Source organism: Mauremys reevesii, linkage group 24, assembly GCF_016161935.1.
Source record: "Mauremys reevesii isolate NIE-2019 linkage group 24, ASM1616193v1, whole genome shotgun sequence".
Taxonomy (NCBI): Eukaryota; Metazoa; Chordata; order Testudines; family Geoemydidae; genus Mauremys; species Mauremys reevesii.
This window is the reverse complement of record NC_052646.1, coordinates 3,587,150-3,605,836: the sequence shown is the minus strand read 5'-3', so window position 1 is coordinate 3,605,836 and position 18,687 is coordinate 3,587,150. Positions and strand designations below refer to the sequence as shown.

The 18,687-nt window shown below is 61.9% G+C and overlaps 2 protein-coding genes across 5 annotated transcripts in view; both read left to right on the top strand.

The window, feature by feature from the left end:
* Positions 1-5,677, top strand: part of INSRR (insulin receptor related receptor) — a 42,167-nt gene extending 36,490 nt beyond the window's left edge. For both annotated transcript variants that reach the window (XM_039513487.1, XM_039513486.1), the window contains exons 19-22: positions 384-543; positions 1,276-1,405; positions 1,678-1,812; positions 2,309-5,677. In XM_039513487.1, coding sequence (XP_039369421.1) covers positions 384-543; positions 1,276-1,405; positions 1,678-1,812; positions 2,309-2,633 — 750 coding nt within the window. In that variant the 3' untranslated portion in view covers positions 2,634-5,677. The remainder of the gene's footprint in view (positions 1-383; positions 544-1,275; positions 1,406-1,677; positions 1,813-2,308) is intronic.
* Positions 5,678-13,855: 8,178 nt separating this feature from the next.
* The window catches only part of NTRK1 (neurotrophic receptor tyrosine kinase 1), a 31,755-nt gene continuing 26,923 nt past the window's right edge, over positions 13,856-18,687 (top strand). For all 3 annotated transcript variants that reach the window (XR_005591108.1, XM_039513443.1, XM_039513442.1), the window contains exon 1: positions 13,856-14,074. Coding sequence is in view for 2 of the 3 variants with exons in the window: in XM_039513443.1 (XP_039369377.1) it covers positions 13,872-14,074 (203 nt within the window). In the remaining variant the exon portion in view is untranslated. The remainder of the gene's footprint in view (positions 14,075-18,687) is intronic.

Here is an 18,687-nt window from a genome sequence, read left to right as displayed (position 1 = left end):
CCTTAGCTGTCCCGTCGGTGAGTTAGAATTAGCTTGGAAGAAGATACGCTCCACATTTGGGGTGGGGATTGGAAGCTCTCTGGGGCAGGGACTGTCCCTTTGCTCTGTGTTTGTACAGCACCTCGCACCGGGGGGCCTGGGCTGTGACTGGCTGCTCGCCCCTACCACTGTACAGATAATACAAAAATAATGTAGGTCCCAGCTGGTTTGGGTCTCCTGAGCCCATGAAATTCAGACGTGGAACTGCCAGGACTCTGGTCCCGCAGCTCTTTCCACAAAAATTGTCCATGGATGTTGATGGAGGGACTTGCATACCCACCCCTGGGCCAGCCCGGCAGTAGCCACATGCCCTTCATCCTCCTCCATTTTGATGTGTCACCCAGAACAACCCTGGCCTGCCGCCCCCGTCACTCAAGGACATGATCCAGATGGCAGGGGAAATCGCCGACGGCATGGCCTACCTCAACGCCAAGAAATTTGTGCACCGGGACCTTGCCGCCCGCAACTGCATGGTGTCGGAGGACTTCACGGTGAAGATTGGAGGTGGGTGATGGACATCTCAGTCCTGGGGTCTATCAGCCCTGCTGACCCGGGGCTCAGCCCCTCACTCTATAGAATCATAGAATCTCAGGGTTGGAAGGGACCTCAGGAGGTATCTAGTCCAACCCCCTGCTCAAAGCAGGACCAATCCCCAGACAGATTTTTGCCCCAGATCCCTAAGTGGCCCCCTCAAGGATTGAACTTGCAACCCTGGGTTTAGCAGGACAATGCTCAAACACTGAGCTATCCACCCCCCTCCCAACTCTGGTGCATGTGAACATTGCATGTAAATTTTGCTGGTCCAAAAGGCTTGGAGAGTTCAGGCCAGTCCCAGGTGGAGCCTCCGGACCTCCTGGAGTCAGGCCATCTCTGAGCAGAGTCCATCTCTACCTCAGGCCACTGGAGATGTGGGTGAACACTCAGGATTTCTGAGCATCAGCCCCTGAGTTGTTGTTTTCTCCTCCGTGCATAGAGGGCAGAGCTTTTTCTGGTGCTTAGCACACAGGACAAGGAGCCCGGACTCTTGGGTTCCTTTCCTAGCGTGACGGCTGACCTGGCAAGTGACCTTGGGCAAGCCCCAAAACGGAGCAGGTTTGGGGTGTCAGTTCACTGCCTCCTCGTGCCACGGGGTGGAAGGCGCCATGTAGACGCCAGTGTTACTACCAGAGAGCTCAGCCGGGACAGATCGTCCTTGTGAGTGACCCCTTTTCTCCTTGGCTCCTTCTTCCCTGAAAGATTTTGGCATGACCAGAGACATCTACGAGACGGATTATTACCGGAAAGGTGGCAAGGGGCTGCTTCCTGTCCGCTGGATGTCCCCGGAAGCCCTGAAGGACGGGATCTTCAACACCCACTCCGACGTCTGGTAGGTGTTCGAGGACCATCGGGAGTGATCTGGCCTGTCCAGTATCCCGCTCCCAACAGCAGACAGTACCTGATGCAGCGGAGGAAGATGGGATTCTCCCATAATACACCTGGCTGACTGAGCAATGCTGGGTGGGACCGGCATATGAGGGCTGTGGTTTGGTGATTTCTGGTGAGGGTGGGGGAACCCCGCCTCGATGGCTATGCTGTTGCCGCGGCTCTCGGGGCGGGGGAGGCAGGAGGCTGATCCGAGCTGTCCCTGTGTCCCGGCAGGTCATTTGGGGTGGTGCTCTGGGAGATCGCCACGCTGGCCGAGCAGCCCTACCAGGGCTTGTCCAACGAGCAGGTGCTGCGCTTTGTGATGGACAATGGCATCCTGGAGAGGCCTGAGAACTGCCCGGAGAAACTGTAAGTTGCCCCCGTGCCCCTGAGCTCCCTGCCTGGGGTAGGAGGCCAGGGAAGAGCCCCTCCATGGTTGCGTCTGTTTCCCCTGCCCGTCCTACCCTGGGCTTGAAGTGTAAGGACCGAGTCCATAGTGCCCATCACCATCACCACAGGAGTCTCTGGATAAGACCCAAAGCTGGGGGAGAGCACAGTCCTTTCGCCCTGCTCAGTGGAGAACGGGAGACAGGCCTGGCCCCGATCCTAGCGGGGCGGACGCCACCAGCACGGACTGGTCCCCTGGCCGGCAGCCTCGGCAGAGAGGCCAAGGGCCGAATGGGAGACCCAGCTCGCCCCTGCAGGGGACTTGGGCAGGGCAGCGCGTGGGGACGATTCTAGGGGCCGATAGCCTCAGCCCCTAGGGCATTAAGTCGGGTTCCTTGAATGCCGGGCGAGGAAGGACTGATCCTCCGGCTGGCTGGATCCGATCGAAACCATCTGTCTCCTCTCTCCCTCCCCCCAGCCACGAGCTGATGAGCTGGTGCTGGCAGCAGAACCCCCGCCAGCGCCCCAGCTTCACCCAGCTGCTGGAGAGCATCAAGGACGACATGGACGCCAGCTTCCGCACCCTCTCCTTCTTCTACAGCGCCGAGAACAAGCGCCGGGGCTCCTGCGAGCCCTCCGATGTGGAGACGGACAACCTGCTGGAGGAGGAGCCGCCCACCGCCCTGGCTGCCCTGCGCCTCCCCCTTGCCACCAACGGCCGCCCTGGGCCCGCCGTCGCCCCACAGAGAGACCAGAGCTATCCCAGGAACTGCTGTCACTTGAATGGGGCACCGCACCTCTGAGAGCTGGGGAGCTCCCGCCCGCGGCGGCTTCCAAAGCCTTCATTGCAAAGAAGACCCCGTAGCCATTATCTGTTCCATAAGGACCCTGCAATGGATTGTCTGGTTCCGCCCCTGACCTCCCTGTAGGTCCAGATTCCCAGGGATCCCCAGCACGGACACCACTTCCACTCATCGCAGCACTGGGATTGGATCTGATCCGCGGGAGCAGCTGGTTTTCATCCCTTCTGGCAGGGGAAAGGCCCCAACGGCACCCTACGAGTCCCTTTGGGTCCCCTGCCTCCTGGGTGCCAGGGCTTCTAGCAGGCTTTGAGCGGGGCAGCAGGGCGAGAAGCTGATTAACCGTTTGGGGGAGATGGTGACTTGGCTTTTGAATTGCAGCAGAAAGTGTCTGGGCAACGGGGAAACGTGGGGCGAGCACAGAGCCCGCTCCGGCAGTGACGCTTCCGAGGTGTGTGCGGGGGGACGGACGCCTAAACCGGACACTCCTGTCGCTGGTGGCAAAGCCATTGGGACGAGCAATGTACCGAGCCAGCTCCTTGGCTAGAAAACAATGTCCCACTTCTTTGGGCCCGGACAGCAGAGGGCTGGGCAGTTCCCTGGACACGGGTCTTTTCCCCTTTGGTGGGAAATGCAGGCGAGCGGCTGCTCCTGTGGGGTGTGGGGGGAGGGGAGGGGGACCCTCACCTCTTGCCCTGTGTTTTTTTCTCTTGGTTCTCATTTGAGTTGTTTGGGGGGGGGTGCTGAAGGCACTTTGGGATGTTTTTCCTCTCCCGGCCAAGGCACAGACAGAGCCTTTGCGGGGTGGAATCGTCAGTGCCCCGCTGAACTCGGCAGTTCCAGCTGGAGGGTGTGATGTGGGGCGCTCCACATCTGCTGGGAGCGACGGCCTCCGGCTCAGAGCGGGCAATGGCCGGAGGTGGATCTCTGAGGCTGTGCGGGCTGCCATGCTCAGACACTACCGATGCTTCCAGCCCCCGGGATGCACACACCGCTCCAGACCTCAGCTGGCGTAACCGGACGCAGCTCCGTTGCCTTCGGGGCAGCCGCGGCATTTTCCACTGGCTGGGAGGGCACCCAACAGTGACCTGTTTGCTGTCGAATCCCTCCTCCCTTTTTGCCAGGGAAGGAGAAGTTGCATCTTCTGGCTCCCAAGGACGCACGTTCGTTCTCCAGGCCGGTCCTAGATGTGGGTTGGAGGCAACTCTCAGTCTCATCCCGAGGTCTCTTTCTAGAGCCCACCTCGGGACAGTCTGCGCTGCAGCCAAGCTCTAGGGAATGTCAGTAGCTGCTGGCTCCTCCAGATAGGGATCTGCACGGACAGCAGTGTGGCATTGTCCTCTGGGCCGATGGGGGTCGGCAGGCAGAAGGGCTGAAAGCCTCCGGATGTTATTATTTATTGTCTGTGCTAGGTGCTGCACAAACACCAAAAAGATGGTCCCTGCCCCCCGAAGTGGCCAATCTAAGGGCAATTTAGATGGCTCGGGAAAATTTTTCCTCTCCAGGCTGCCGATGAGGGGTAACATCTTCCCAGTCCTGCTGAGTGGTTTCCCCTTGGAGGCCGGTGGTGCAGAGACTTTAAGGATGGGAAGGGAAAGACCCCTTGGACCACCTAGTGCAAAGCAATTCCTCTCCCTCCTTGTGCAATCCTTGTGTTTGGTTTCTGGAGGTCACCCCTACCACCACCCAGCTCCGCGGGAGTTTTGCCTGTGGGATGGCTGGGAGGACTAACCCTTGAGTTTCAGACGTTCAAGTCCTTCGTTCCTCTGACCTCGCCCCGCATAACCTATCTCACCAGCCCTTAGGTGTCTCTCGCTTTTCACCAAGCTCCCTCTACACGCCTTGACATCTTTTTTGTATCAAGGAGATGCAAACTCGGCATCTTGTCCTGACTGGCTTCCTACCAGTCCCAGGTAATTGGGGCTCTGTTCCCCTGGGGACATCAGTGAGGGCTTTGCAAGGGACATCGGCAGTATCATTCCTGATTTCAGCATGAGTCCTATGAGATTTGATGTTTCTCCTAAAGCTCCAGCTGCTGGAGTCATGTGATGATGTGAGAATCTCAGGTTTAATTTTTTTTAAAGAGAAGTTTCTGTCTCCCGTGGTTGTGAAGAATATCTTGGAAACTTGACCCCCAAAGGCTCAGAAAGCGAACGGCAAAGAAAAAGAACCCAAGGCTGATTTTTAAAAAAAATCTCATGATTCACAAACCAGTCTCAGGATTTTTTGGGGCCTCCCTCATGCTGTCTGAACTCCTGAAGTGGGAATGTTCTGCCACAGGGCTGGGAAATTGGATGCTCATTTTGCCATGAAAACTTCACTGCTGAGAAGTTTGAGGCTTCTCCAGCCATTGTATTTCATGCCATGAAAGTGTTTGTTAATGGCAGAGCCTTCATCCACAGCACCCCCTGTTCCTGAATAAACTCTGCTCCCTCTGCTCCACCACCCTCTTTCAGATCCCTGGCAGGAGATCTGCGAGGACAGAGTTTTACTGATTTTTTTTTTAAACGTACAAAGGTGATTTTTTTTTTTGGAGGGAAAGGAAAAAGAAGAAAATGGAAGGCTTTAAAACTGTGCTGGGGTAACGTGGCTGTAGGCAGAAAAGCCCCAGCCGAAGCTGGAGCGAAAGCAGGATTAGTCTGGTGAAGTTTTAAAGCCGAGAGGTTGTGGAACTCCAAACATCTCCCTAGCCCTGTTCATCAGTAGATCTCAAAGCTCTTTACAAAGGAGGGCAGTGTCACTATCCCCATTGCACAGATAGGGAAACTGAGGCACAGAGAGAGACCATGACTTGCCAATGGTCACCCAGCAGAGCCAGGAATTGAGCCCTGATCTCCTGCCCTCCGGCCAGTGCTCTGTCCACCTGGCCGCACTGCTTAAAACCTTCACACTCTGGACCAAGCCATGTTCTCAGTGACACACCTGCAAACTCAGTGACTTCGGTGGGCGTGGTCACAACATGTTTTGTGCGTTATTTGTCGGAGCTGGTTTCTACAAGGGACTTCGGAGAAGTCGGCTTCAGCAACTGCACAGAGAAGTACAAATAAAGGAGGTCGTAAAGCTCCATGTTGGTTTTTAGTCATTGCTAGCGAGCATGTGGGTGTCATTGGTGGCATCTTGGTTCCTGCCGACAGGGCTCGAATGAGGGTATGTTGACAACGTTCTGTCAAAGCTGTGTGTGGAGGGCAAAATCGGGTTTTTCTCAAACTTGATTTTTTTTTTTTTTAGTGGAAAAAAGGAATTTCTGCTTCTCGTCAGCAACCTGGAAACTTTTCTAGTGTTTTGGCAAACAAATGGTCTGTAGAAAATGGAGTTCCTTTTTTGTTTGGTGTGGAAATTTCCCCCCTCTCCTCATCCCGCCACCATCGCCACCCCCAGTTTCCAGCTAGCTCTGGTCTGAGCCTGTGACTTTCAGCACCCATCGGGACCAGCGGAGTTAAGGAAGTAACTCGCAGCTCTTTTGCCAGGCGTCTTAGCCAGCATGGGGCATAAAGCCAGGGACGCTCCAGGATTAAAAGCAGCCGGCTCTACCGCTTGAGCTACTGGCACTGTAGCTGGGGCTCTAACAATCTGTGGATGGGGCAGGGGTGTGTGTGACTTACGCAAGCAGCGGTAGTAGGCTGTTATCCTCTGTATGGACTAGCCCCTGAAGTTTGAGGTGACATACAGCGTGCAAGTAGTTTCCTTAGGTTTCATTTCAGAGCCTGGAGTCAAAGCTGGATGGGTTTGTTGACTGGACTGATCGCAAGCCTGGCGCTGATGGGCTATATGCGAAATACACAACGGGCTCGGGAGCGACACCAAGTGACAGGCCAGGGGCGTTGAGGCCTGGGGTGTTAGCACCACAGTCTTTACTGGGGTAACCTACAGTGTGTGTGTCATGGCCCTGCTCGAACAGCCGGCCTGCTAGAGAACAGTCTACTACTGCTGCCAGCCAGGCGCGTCGTTCCTTTAGCTCAAGAGCTAGAGATCTGTGCGCGGGTACCAAAGGGTGCCTGGCAGCCCCGCTCTGCTGTTGGAAGGGGGGAGAGAGGGAGTGAGCCCCGGCAACCAAAGCCCTGATAATGGGCTCCTGGCAGGTGTAACGGTTCCCCTGCTGCTCCGCCAGGGGCAGGTTCCCCGTCGGGGCCTCTCCCACGGCCGCCCTGGGCTCGAGCGAACGCAAGGGGAGGGGATTGAAAATCTGGGGCCTGTAAGGAAAGGCTCAGTCCAGCTACATGGGGCCCAGCCACTCTTAATTCCATTTTCCCTGCCCCAAACGCAGCAGCGCGTTACAGCGAATGTCCATTGCGACTCACCACCCCCCTGCCCCCCATCGCTTGTCAGGCAGCACATGGAAACCCTAAATCATCGTCACCTCCGGATGAGCTTTCATCACTGCTGGCTCACCCTGGCCTCTGTCGGTGCCTGACGGCTGGGGAAACTGAGGCACGCCACCCGGGGGCAGTGACTCACCTGGCCCATGGCAGCCCTGCTTCTCCCCAGCGCCCCGAGAGCTGGCCCCTCATACAGTCCCCCTTGCCATGTGCCTCGCCCCACCCGGAAGGGACTCATCCCACCCTGACCTGCTCTGCTGATTGGCCAGTGGTTGTGCTGCAGACACAGGAACTAGGCTGAGACCTCACCAAACTCATTTCACACGGAGAGGCCTGGTCGTTACTTCCTGAGCCTGGATCCGAACCAGCAGCCATCTGACCCCACTGTCCCTTTCCTCCTTGGATACTGGTTGGATCCATGTCCTTCCTGTGACTGCCGGCCCAGCAGCCTCGGGGCAGGACTCATTCAACACCTTGTCCGACACCGTTCAGCCCCCATTAGCCTGGGTGGGCCCCTTCCTACGCTCCCTGCTGGGCCGGGAGAGGGGACCTGCCAAGGAGGTTAATGAGTAACCCCCTTGTAACTGACACAGCCAGGGCCTGCCAGGGCACCAGACATGGGCGAACGTGTGGGCTTGGGGCCAGCCAGGCTCATTGGGCCGGGAAGGGGGCTGAGCTTGCTGGGGACTGGGGGAAAGGGACAGGTCATGAAAGTGGCTGACAAAGTTAACCGCTGGGAGCCGGCCAAGCCGGCCACCCTCCCTGAGCATGAATCCCTCGGGCACGTGCAGCCCCGTTCTCCGTACACCCCCAGAGGGGCAGGGAGGAGACGGATCTGCTAGTGGTTGTGGCAGAAGCAGAGTAAGTCATTGCGTACGGCCCCAAGCAGCTCCGGGGCCGGGGGGGGGGGGGATTTGGTGTTACCCCTGAAACACCGTTCGCTTCATTTCACACAGACTTTTTCACAGGTGGGGCAGCATGCGCTGTGCTGTGCTGGTCTGTGCAATTAGCGTGTTTAGGGGCGGAGTGAGACATGAGGGGAGGAGGACAAAATATTCCTGTTTAGGGCCCCCACTGGGTTTGCAGAGCTGGGCAAGCCCTACCCCCCGGCCCCCTTCCAGCTTCCTGCCCTCATCTACCACTCTGAGTCCTCGCCGGACTCCCCGCTTGTACGGTGGGGCGGGGGGCTGAGATGGGGGCCACGGAGCGGAGAGTTGGGAGCAGTGTGCGTGAGACACAGACACGCAGTGAGGATCACAGCCTGGGAGCCAGCAACGGATGCATCCCCAGGCCTCTGATCCGCTTTCTGGGAAGCAGCTTAAACTGACCTCCTGCCGGCCCCAGAGATCAGCCCCTGGGCAAGAGGCGACCAGCCCCGGATGGCAAAGTCAGAGCCACAAGAGCCAGCAGTGTTGCCCATGGACCCTGCGTCGAGCCTGGCACCGGGCTTTGTTTTCCAGGGAGGGAAGGAGAAAGACAAATTGAACCAACTCTTCTGGAAATATCCCTCGCTGACTATGAAAAGCCTCCAGCCTCTGGCAGGGCTTGAACGGGGGAACTTCAGCGCCACAGCACAGACCTCTGGGCCAGTGTGGAGCGGCTCCGTCAGCTAGCAGCAGTAGTAGGCTGTTGTCACCTAGCCAGCAGGCCAGCCAGCAGCGGGGGCCATGACACACTCAGGGGTCACGGTAGCAGAGAGTGAGATTTTTGCAGACGCTAATCTGGCCCCGAAACTGGAGATAAGAGTGACCGGCATTTCCCCCAGAAGCAGGGTCCCCAGCGGCATGCCGGGCGGGTGTTCCCTGCCCCATTCCTGGGCTAAGGTTTGGGTGGCACTTGGGGTTGCCAGGATCTGTGGGGCAAACCCTGACCCCAGGCTCCAGCTCGGGGAGCCAGGCTGTGAACTTACAGGGCCAAAGGAGAGAGGAAAATGCTCTCTGGAGCCCCCCACCCCGTCCACTGCAACTGCAGTGCCTCCAAAACCTACTGGATTTCCACAGCCATGGACCCCCCAGCCGTGACCTAGCTCCCAGCACAGAAATGCAGCTCCCTCTGGGGTGGGGCATGGCAGCCGTTTAACAGATGTGCAGTGGCGCGTTAGGAGAAGTGAAGAAGCCTGTACCCATTTGAAAAGGGAGGGACCGGGCGCTTCCCCCCCTGAGCTGGGGAGGGGGCTAGTCTGGGTTTGGCAAAGCCAAGGCGATGAGGGTGTGAAACAGGAGTCCAGACCCATTGGCTGTTCAATTGGGTGGGGTGGATGTGTCCCAGAGGGTGTCCAGGAGGGGGCAGCACTTTTCCGGGCCCAGGGGATGGGGTTAGCTGGACCCTGAGAACTCAATTAGCTCCCTCGGCCCAGCTGGGGGGTGATCAGTGCTGGGCCGGGGAGGCGGCTGCTTCTCTGTCCAGGGAGGGGGAAGCCCCTGCAGGCCCCTGCTGAGAGGGGAGAGGCGGCTGGACCAGGAGGGCTGGAGCCGGGGGCCTGATACCAGCAGAGGTAAGAGAGGCCAGGGGGCTTGGTGGCTCTGTTAGCTTTGGGGGGGGGGGGCTGCCCCCTTTGTGTTAATGCTGGGGGCGGATGTTGTGTCCAGGGGCACAGTTCAAGCCAGCAGGTGCATGGAGCAAGGTGTCTTCCCAGGGCATCGGTGCAGGAGAAGGCTCTGACATGGGGCTGAGTATTTTCAGGGAACTCCAGGTGCTGGGGCAGGGCAGGGCAGCCCTGGGTGTTGCACCCCCTATGGGGCAGTTTTGCCCGTGGGGTGGAGGTGCATTGGCTGGGTGGCAGGGGTGGGCAGTGGCCAGCCCCTACAGGCCCCACCTGGCTGCAGGGATGTGGGCACAGAGGGGATGGCAGGGGGCTGCGATGGGGCCCTGGCGGCCGGCAGGCACTGGGCCCAGCGGAGTCAGGGGGCACCCACAGGGAGCAGAATTCATGCCCGTGTCGGGCCAGGGAGCACGGGCAGGCCAGCCATGGACCCACAGCTCGCTGAGGTGCCTCAGGTCGCCTGGCATCAGGCTTGGGAACCCGCTTGGTTCTGAACAATTCTGCCGGGGAGCCCCGGAGACGGGCCCAGCTCTGCCCTGGGCCCCCAGGGACAGAGCATGCGGAGCACCTACCGTGTCAACAAGCCCCCTCCCCGGCCTCACCCTTGGGAGAGGACTGGGTGGATTGTTAACTCTGAAACCTAATGGGGTTTTCCATCAGTGTCAGCGCCGGAAGCTGTTTTAGGCCGATCATCTCGGCATAAACATGGGGACTGGGTGACAGTGGGAGGAGCCCGGGATGGGTGGCTGGAGCATCCTGCAGAGAGAGACTATTACTGGGGCGGTTGAAGGTGGGGAGAGGGACACACACTGTTCACTGCAGGCCGGACTCCTCCCTCTGAAGGATCCCAGGGGCTGGGTACAATGCCAGTAGCCAGCCAGGGCTCAAGGTCACACAGTCAGGCTCGGAACAGCCCCCCCCCCACATCCCGTCGGCTCCCCCAGGCCGTTGAGCCACTTAACACCTGCACTCCCCGGGGCGGGGGCAGAAGCTGCCAGGCTGGGCAGCTGCGAGGAGCCGGGAGCTTCCTTTAGCACAGGGCAGCCCAGCCCGGCGTCCCAGGCCCCCCTGCACTGGCTGGGAGCGCGTGTGCAGGGATTGCCCGGCTTAGAGGCAGGGAGGAGCCTGCGTCTCCCCAGCAGGGCTCCCCCCCCCCGGGATGCAGTGTAATGGGTGCCCCAGTCCGTCTGCGCTGGCGCTGCCCACTGGATGGGAGCTGCCAGGCCTCGGAAGAGACGTAAAGCTCCGCCCTTGGCCCCGTGGGCTTTTCAGCCCAGCACTCCCCGCGGCACAGCGCGGCGCGCCTGGTGTTCTGGGGAAATCCCAACGTGAGGATTTGACACCGTGATTCCCTGGAGTCCCCCTACAGCACCGTCAGGGTGCAGGGTCCTCCCCCACCTGCTGCCCTAAATGGCTGGGCAGCATTGCTGGGAGCTGCTCCTCCGCTGCCACATTCCACGCCAGAGGGGGCTGCCCCTCAGTGGTGGTTGGAATGATTTCGCTGTGCGTTGCAAAGACGGCTCATCTCCGCCCCCACCATGGGGCCTCCAGGAGACCCTGAGACCAAACCCGGTACCACAGTCCCTGGCGTCGTGCACCCCGGGCACCGCGGCTCAGCGAGATGTACTGTCTGCGGATGGACTGAGCTGCCCGTCCCTGTCCCATCCCATGATGTCACACGGGGAGAGAGCACGGGCCAGTAGCCGGGGCACTGGAATGCCAGTTAGGAGACCCCCTCCTGCCTCAGTTTCCCCAGCTGTACAATGGCGGCAGTGGTATGCAGCCCCCTCTGTGCAGGGCTGGGCTCTGGGCCTGGCTCGCAGGGGGCCTTGAGATCACGTCAGGTCTCTGACGTTTCGAACGGCACGAGTGCAGGTGGGCGAAGGCAGCCGGTTCCCAAGCTTAGTAGCGGATCGATAACTGGCGGGGGTGGCTTAGGGGGCGCACCTGTGTGCTCAGCGCAGTCAAGGCCCCTGCTGCGTGGGCTGCGGAGACCCAGCCTCTCAGCGGAGCTCCCAGCTGGCAGCATCTCATCCCCTTAGAGGTCAGTGACCCTGAAATTACCCATGAACCCCTATGGCCCGGCAGGAGCAGAGGGCTGGGGCCTCATTGCCCCATGGGAAAGGACAGGACCCCCTAGACCACCCTGCTTTCCCCAAGCTGGGCACAGTCCGGACTCCGTCCCGGCTTTAGCCACGCACCCCGCCCATGCGGGCTCTGTTTGGGGCTGCCATGGGGTGGCTGGGAGCCCGGTTAACCCACCGGGGAATGCTGGGCATTTCCATGACGGGGCTGGGGGTGGGGATCTGACTCATGATCTTTGAACCCTTGGGGGTGGCCACATGGGGGAACCCTCAAATCCAGACCCGCTTTGAGGGAGGAAATGCCCAGTTTGGGTGACCTAACGGCCTTAACTCTGCCCCACGGCAGACCCTCTCCACCCCCCATGTAGTTAGCACTCGCTGGCAAAGCACGAATGAAGCCGCATGGGAATGATGCCTCTGGCAGTATGAGGGGAGGTGGTGCTGCCTAGTGGCCACAGCAGTGGTCTGGCAGCAGGGAGACCTGCGTTCTATTCCCAGCTCTGGCCTGCTGGGCGACCTCTGTGCCTCAGTTTCCCCGTCCGTAAAACAGGGATGACGGTACCGACTTCCCTTCGTCAAGCACTTTGAGATCCACCGACGAATGGTGCCAGGGCTGGTGATTAATGGCCGCGCTTTCCTGGAATTCTCCCTCAGCGAAGGATTCATCATTTTTTATCAGGCAATTACACGATCTGAGATGCAGGCGGGCCCTTCCCACTCCCTCTCGCTCCTGCTTCCAAGAAGGCGGGAAGGGCAGGGCCGGAGAAATCGCTCGCTGCCAGCGGCCCCGGGGGCTGGGGATCAAGGGGTGGAATGTGCAGAAACACCTTTTCCATCCAGGGGTTCTCGGGCACGGCCCAGCTTGTGTGAAGTGGGGGTGGGTGGGGGAGGTGCCAGCGCCTTTGTGTGTGGGGGTGATGGGGGGTGTGCAGGGAGGGGGGGGGTGATGTGGTGAGGAGTGTTGGCCGTGTGTGTGTGTGTGTGTGTTGCACGAGTTGTGGGTTTGGCGCACGTGTTGTGAGTTGTGAGAGGCAGGGGCTGTGCAGGTGTGTGTTGGGGTGAGGGGACAGTGCCCCCTACTGAGCCCCACCCGCCCCACGGTGCCGTCGCAGCCCCTGCTCTGGGGGCCAGGTGGGTTATGGGCCGTGTCGGGGTCACTGATCTCTAAGGCCTGAGGTGCTGCCAGCTGGGGCTTGTCTGTCAGCTGATGAAAGGCCCTGGGGGGGGGTGACCCCCGTGACCCTCTGGCTCTAGGGCAGGTGCTGAGCAGGAGGGCAGGGGGGTCTCTGGGGGTGGGGCAGGCACCCCACTCGTGTTAGCTGAGGACTTCCACGGAACCTGACTCACGGGCTGCCTCCCGCGCCCACGGGCTGCCAGGTTCCTAGAGATCCCACCCTGCCCCGCCCTGCCCCAGCCCACCCCTGGCTGCAACGCAACTGGGGATCCCGGGGACCCAACCTGAGCCCCGGAGCCGCCTGCCCCACGGCTAATGGCACCGCCTGCTATCGCTGTTCAGAGCTCCGCTCGCAGCACCCCCGATGCCCCCTGCTAGTCCAGCCCCAGGCTGCCACCCCAACACCCCTCTGCCTCCTCCCCTGCCAGCCCAGCCCTGGGCTCCCCCCAGGCGCTGACAGAGCCCCTCAATCCTGACCCGCAGCCCTTGCTACCCCCAGCTGTCCAGTGCCCCTCACTCCTGACCCGCAGCCCCCTCCCCCCTGCGATCCTCCCCGGGCTCCCCCTCTCCACAGCTCTGCCAGTGCCCCTCAATCCAGACCCCCAGCTCTGGGCTCCCCCCCAGCTCTGACAGTGTCCATCACTCCCCACCCACAGCCCCCGCCTAGCCCAGCCCTGCCCCCCCCAGCTCTGCCGGTGCCCCTCACTCCTGACCCACAGCCCCCTGCTATCCCCAGCCCTGGGATTCCCCCACCCCCAGCTCTGCCAGTGCCCCTCACTCCCGACCTGCAGCCCCCTCCTAGCCCAGCCCCGCTCTGCCGGTGCCCCTCACTCCCGACCTGCAGCCCCCTCCGCGCCCACCCTTGGCTGTCCGGCCGGGTCGCAGATCGGGCTGTTTGACGATCCCGTCTCCTCTGCTCCATCCCCGCTGCGCCCCGGGGGATTTGGCCTCGGAGCCGGAGCCAGCCCCAGCCCCAGGCCGCAGCCTCCACCGCCCGGCGGCTCCGGGGGGCGTGTTGGGGGGACGCGGGCTCCGCCCCGCCCCGCCCGGTCCTGCCCCTGCCTTTAAGCCGGGCACCTCCCGCGCACACGCTCCGAGCCGGTGCCGGGCGCGGTGCGGAGCGCGATGCCTGGTGCCCGCGGGATGCCCCCGGCTCCGGGCTGCTGCGCCGCCTGGCTGCTGCTGGCCGGGCTGCTCCTGGCCCCGGGCCGGGCCGCCCCCTGCCCCGGGCCGTGCAGGTGTTACGGGGCCACCTCGCTCCAGTGCCTGGAGCCCAACCGCGTCCGCGGGCTGAGCCAGCTGCTGGGGACAGAGAACTTCACCGAAGTGTGAGTGGGGCGGGGGGGGGGAACTGGCAGCGCCCCCAGTGACCGCAGTGGGGAGGGGGCAGGAGCTGGCAGCGCCCCCCCCCAGTGACCGCAGTGGGGAGGGGGCAGGAGCTGGCAGCGCCCCCCCAGTGACCGCAGTGGGGAGGGGGCAGGAGCTGGCATCGCCCCCCCCCAGTGACCGCAGTGGGGAGGGGGCAGGAGCTGGCAGTGCCCCCCCAGTGACCGCAGTGGGGAGGGGGCAGGAGCTGGCCGTGCCCCCCAGTGACTGGGTGAAGGGGGGGTGGAAGATACCAGCGCCCCCCAAGTGACCGGGGTGGGGCCGGGGGGGGGGAGCCATAGCTCGTGGGGGGCACCATAGCAGGTGGCCGTGGGGCATGCGGCTGTCGGGGATTGGGGAGGGGCGGGGTGGGGGTATCGGGGTCAGGGACCCAGGAGATCGGGGTGGGGCTGGGATGGGGGAGCCATAACTCGTGGGGGGCACCGTAGCAGGTGGCCGTGGGGCATGCGGCTGTCGGGGATTGGGGAGGGGAGGGGAGGGGTGGGGTGGGGGTATCGGGGTGAGGGACCCAGGAGATCGGGGTGGGGGGAGCAGGGATGTTTTTGGAGAGGGGACATTGGGGCGGGTGTTATGTGGGGGAGGCTCAGAGATGTAAAGGGTGGAGACCCCCAATCCAACCCCCAGGGCTCCCCCGCACTGGCCATAAGTGGGTGTCCAGGGTTTTGAACGGCCCTGGCTCCAGGCTGGGTGCTGGGGGGACGGACGGGGGACAGACCCCGTGTGCCACTGGTGCCCGCCCCAGCTAGGATGGGAGCAGGCTGGGGAGACCCGACCCACTGGGACCAGGCGGGGAACCGCTCCCCTTCTCAGGTCCCCTCGCTGCACCCCTGCCCATCCCCCCCCCCGGGTGCAGGGGTGGATTTAGAGCAGCCCCTGTGCTGGGGTCTGGGGCAGGCAGCCCCACAGCCTGGCGCAGCCCAGAGGGGGCCGGGGGGGGGGAGCCAGCAGAGCTGTGGGTGGGTAGGACCGTGCCCTGGCTGGCTCTGTGGGTGTGGCGATGCCCCCTACGCAGGCTGCCCCACCGAAAGGAGAAGCAGAGGCTGGGGGGCAGGGGTCCTGCCCCGGCCCCAGGTGCTCCTTGCAGGGCATTACGGGGGGGGCAGGAGCCCAGCGTGGGCTTTGCATCGGGCTCTCACTGCCCAGCTCGCTTGGGGGGGCCCGACCCTCCCTCGGGCTCAGGCCGGCCGTGCTTTGCGGCCAGCGATGGCAGAGAGGGGGGCGGAGGGCTGGGGGGGCAGGGTGAGCGCTGGCCGCTGGTATTTCGAAGTGGGGAGCAGGGTGTTCTCGAGTTTAGATCTGCCCCCGAGCATGGGGTGGGGCTGGTTTCTGCCCAGCTAGTCCGGCTGTTACAATGCGGATTGTCCCATCCCCGTGGTCCCCCTTCTCCATGACACCCCCTGGACCTCATCGGTTGCCCCCAACTACTTCCCACCCTATTGGGGGCTTGCAAGACCCCTCCCCACCCCCATTTCCCTCCAGGGGGGCTCATGCGGAGAAGCTGCTCTCTGGGAGAAACGTGTTGGCTGTACTAGGCAGGGTCTAGCAGGTTCAGCGGGGGGGCTGGGAGCCAGGACTCCTGGGTCCTGTGGGGTTCTATGCCTGGCTCTGGGAGGGGAGCAGGGTCTAGCAGGTTCAGGTCGGGGGGGAGGGCTAGGAGCCAGGACTCCTGGGTCCTGTGCCTGGCTCTGGGAGGGGAGCAGGGTCTGGTGGGTTTGGGTCGGGGGGGCTGGGAGCCAGGACTCCTGGGTCCTGTGCCTGGCTCTGGGGGGGAGCAGGGTCTAGTCACAGGAGGGTGTCGGGAGGCCTGGGCTCTATTCCTGGAGCGAGGAAGGAGTGGGGGCTGGGGGTTAGTGTAGACGATGGGGCAGCAGGACTCCTGGTTCAGTTCCCGGCTCTGAACCTCCCTCGCTGTGTCATCTCGGGCCGCTCCCCTCCCCACCCCTCTGGTCCCTGCTGGGGCGATCCTGTGGCCTCCAGACACCGATGGTCTCTGTGAGACGCCCCTGCCACCCCATGCTGGTGCTGTAGCATGCACGGCCTGTCATCCTCTTCCCTCCCCCGTGTCTGCTTCCCCCCACCCCATGGCAGGGTGGGGGCTGTGCTCCTGGGAGGCCCCCCCCCGCCCAGCGTGAACAGGAGGCACCAGGCCCGATCCCCATCGGGTGTAAAAGGGTCTCGCTCCAGGAGAGTCGTGGGGCCAGAGCCTCAGCCAGGGTCTGTCCCTGCTACCTGCTGAGGATCAGGGCAGCTCCTGCCGCGGTGTCTGGACGGGATTCCTGGCTTTGGGGCCGACTGTTACTCGCCCCAAACCCCCTTGGCACCAACCAGCCCGGTGCACTGAGGAGCCGGGCGGCCAGACCCTCCCCGCTGGGCATTTGCCGCAGAGCCTGGCAGGCAGCCCCGGTGCTCTGTCTACACGGTGGCTCTGCCGAGGCTGCTCTCAGTTTGTCCTGAGCAGCCTGGGACGAGGCGGGAGGCAGAATTCCCTTGTGCTTAAAGCCCACGACTAGGCGTCAAAAGAGCCAGGCGGTGCTGGCAGCCGGGTCACTGTGGGGCCTTGCAGAAGGTCCTGCCCTTCTCCTGCCTCAGTTTCCCAGTCTGTACATTGGGCAGGATGCTCACCCTAGCTGGAGGGGGGGCGCTGCTGGTGTGAGTGGGTTAACGTCTGCATTGGGTGCTGACGGGCGGGGGTCAGAGGGCAGCTTTGGGGCGGGGAGTTGGACGAGGACCCGCCAAACTCACTGCGGCCGGGAGATGCTGGGACACGGGCTTGTTCCAAGTGCGGGTTCATTTCCAGTTCTCTGACCCAGCTGGGAGCCAGGCCCTGGGATTCACCCTGCTCGTGCACATCCATGGGTGTTCGGCCGATGCAGCCATATCCCCCTGGGCGGCTCTAGCATCCCTCCCCACCCCAGCTGAGCTCTGTGCCTAGCGGGACCAGACAGCAAGTGTGAAAAATCGGGACAGGGGGTGGGGGGGTAACAGAAGAAAAAAAAAGACCCAAACATCAGGACTGTCCCTATAAAACCGGGACTCTGGTCCCCCTGTCTGTGCTCTGCCGGAGCCTTCCAGCCCCCAGGAGAGCCGCGGACCCTGCATTTACCTGGGCCTTGTCCGATCCCGCCACAGGGGGGCGGACGTCAGCAGTTGGGCCTGCAATGCCATGTGCCCGGGCCCGGGGCGAGGCTGCCTGGCTCCCCAGGGCGGTGCGGGGGGGTGTGTGTGTGAGAAACCCAGTTTGTGGAGCAGCCGGTGACTGGGCATTTCCTTCGTGTTTCCCTTCACAGAGAGCCTGGCTGAAGCCGCGCAGTGCGGCACTCCTGGGGCCCTGTTGTGCCACTGGGGGCTGGTTTCAGGGGGGAGTCCTGCCTGCAAATCCACCCCCCAACATCCCCCCCACCCCCGGTTCTGGCTTGTCCTAGAAGGGTCCATGCGGGTCAGCCAGTCTGACCTCCGGCACAGCGCAGGCCAGGGAGTCTCCCCCAGCCGTTCCTGCACCCAGCCCATTCGTGGTGGACCCTCCCGCCCCCCAGCGCTCCCCTGGTCCCGTCCGGATCTGATCCTGGCCTGGGGGCCAGCCCTGCTCCTGCACAGGGCGGAGGGCCCCGGCCCCCATCCTGCAAAGCACTTCAGCGCCTGCTTCAATTTAAGCCCTTGGGAAGAAGCCCCTGTGGAAATCAAGCGGCCTCTCCCCGTGCTGGCAGCTAAGCCAGAGCGCTGGGCACTGCACGGAGGAGAGATTTACCCGCTGCTGGGGTGGGCGGCGGTTCCTGGCAGTGCCAGCGATTGGGCACCTCGGGCGCCAGCTGAGTGAAGGTTTAGTGCCGACCAGCTGTGGGGTGTGATATGGGAGTGGGGCTAGCAAGGGCTGTGTCTACACCAGTGGTTCTCAACCAGGGGGACACGTACCCCAGGGGTGCACAGAGCTCTTCCGGGGGTTGCATCAACTCATCTAGATATTTGCCGAGTTTACAACAGGCTACAGAAAAAGCCCTAGCGAAGTCAGTACCAACTAAAATTTCATACAGTGACTTGTTTAGGTTGCTCTGTGTGCTTTGCGCTGAAATGGAAGCACAATATTTCTATTCCAATGGATTTATCTTACAGTTCCATGGTAAAAGTCAGCAATTTGTCAGTCACAGTGAGCTGTGACGCTTCTGTAGTTTTTGGCCTGGGCTACACTTGCGAGTTACAGCGCAATAAAGCTGCCCACAGCGCTGTAACTCACTCCCCGTCCACACTGCCAAGGCACATACAGCGTTGTATCTCCGCGGCTGCAGCGCTGCTTGTACTCCACCTCCCCGAGAGGAATAGAGTATTGCGCCACTGCTGCTGCACTGGGGCGCCAGTGTAAACGGGGAGTAACCTTCGTACGCAGTGACTGACCTCTGGAAACTCCCCACAATCCTTTTAAGTGAAGGTTCCTCTCTTTGTTTTGTTGTGAACTCCGGGCTCCGGATGCTGCTTATCAAAAAAACAAACCCAGCTCCTGTTTGCTGTGAATGAGCAGAGGCAGGCCGGGGGGGCTCCCTTTGGAACGCCCACAGCTAGTGTT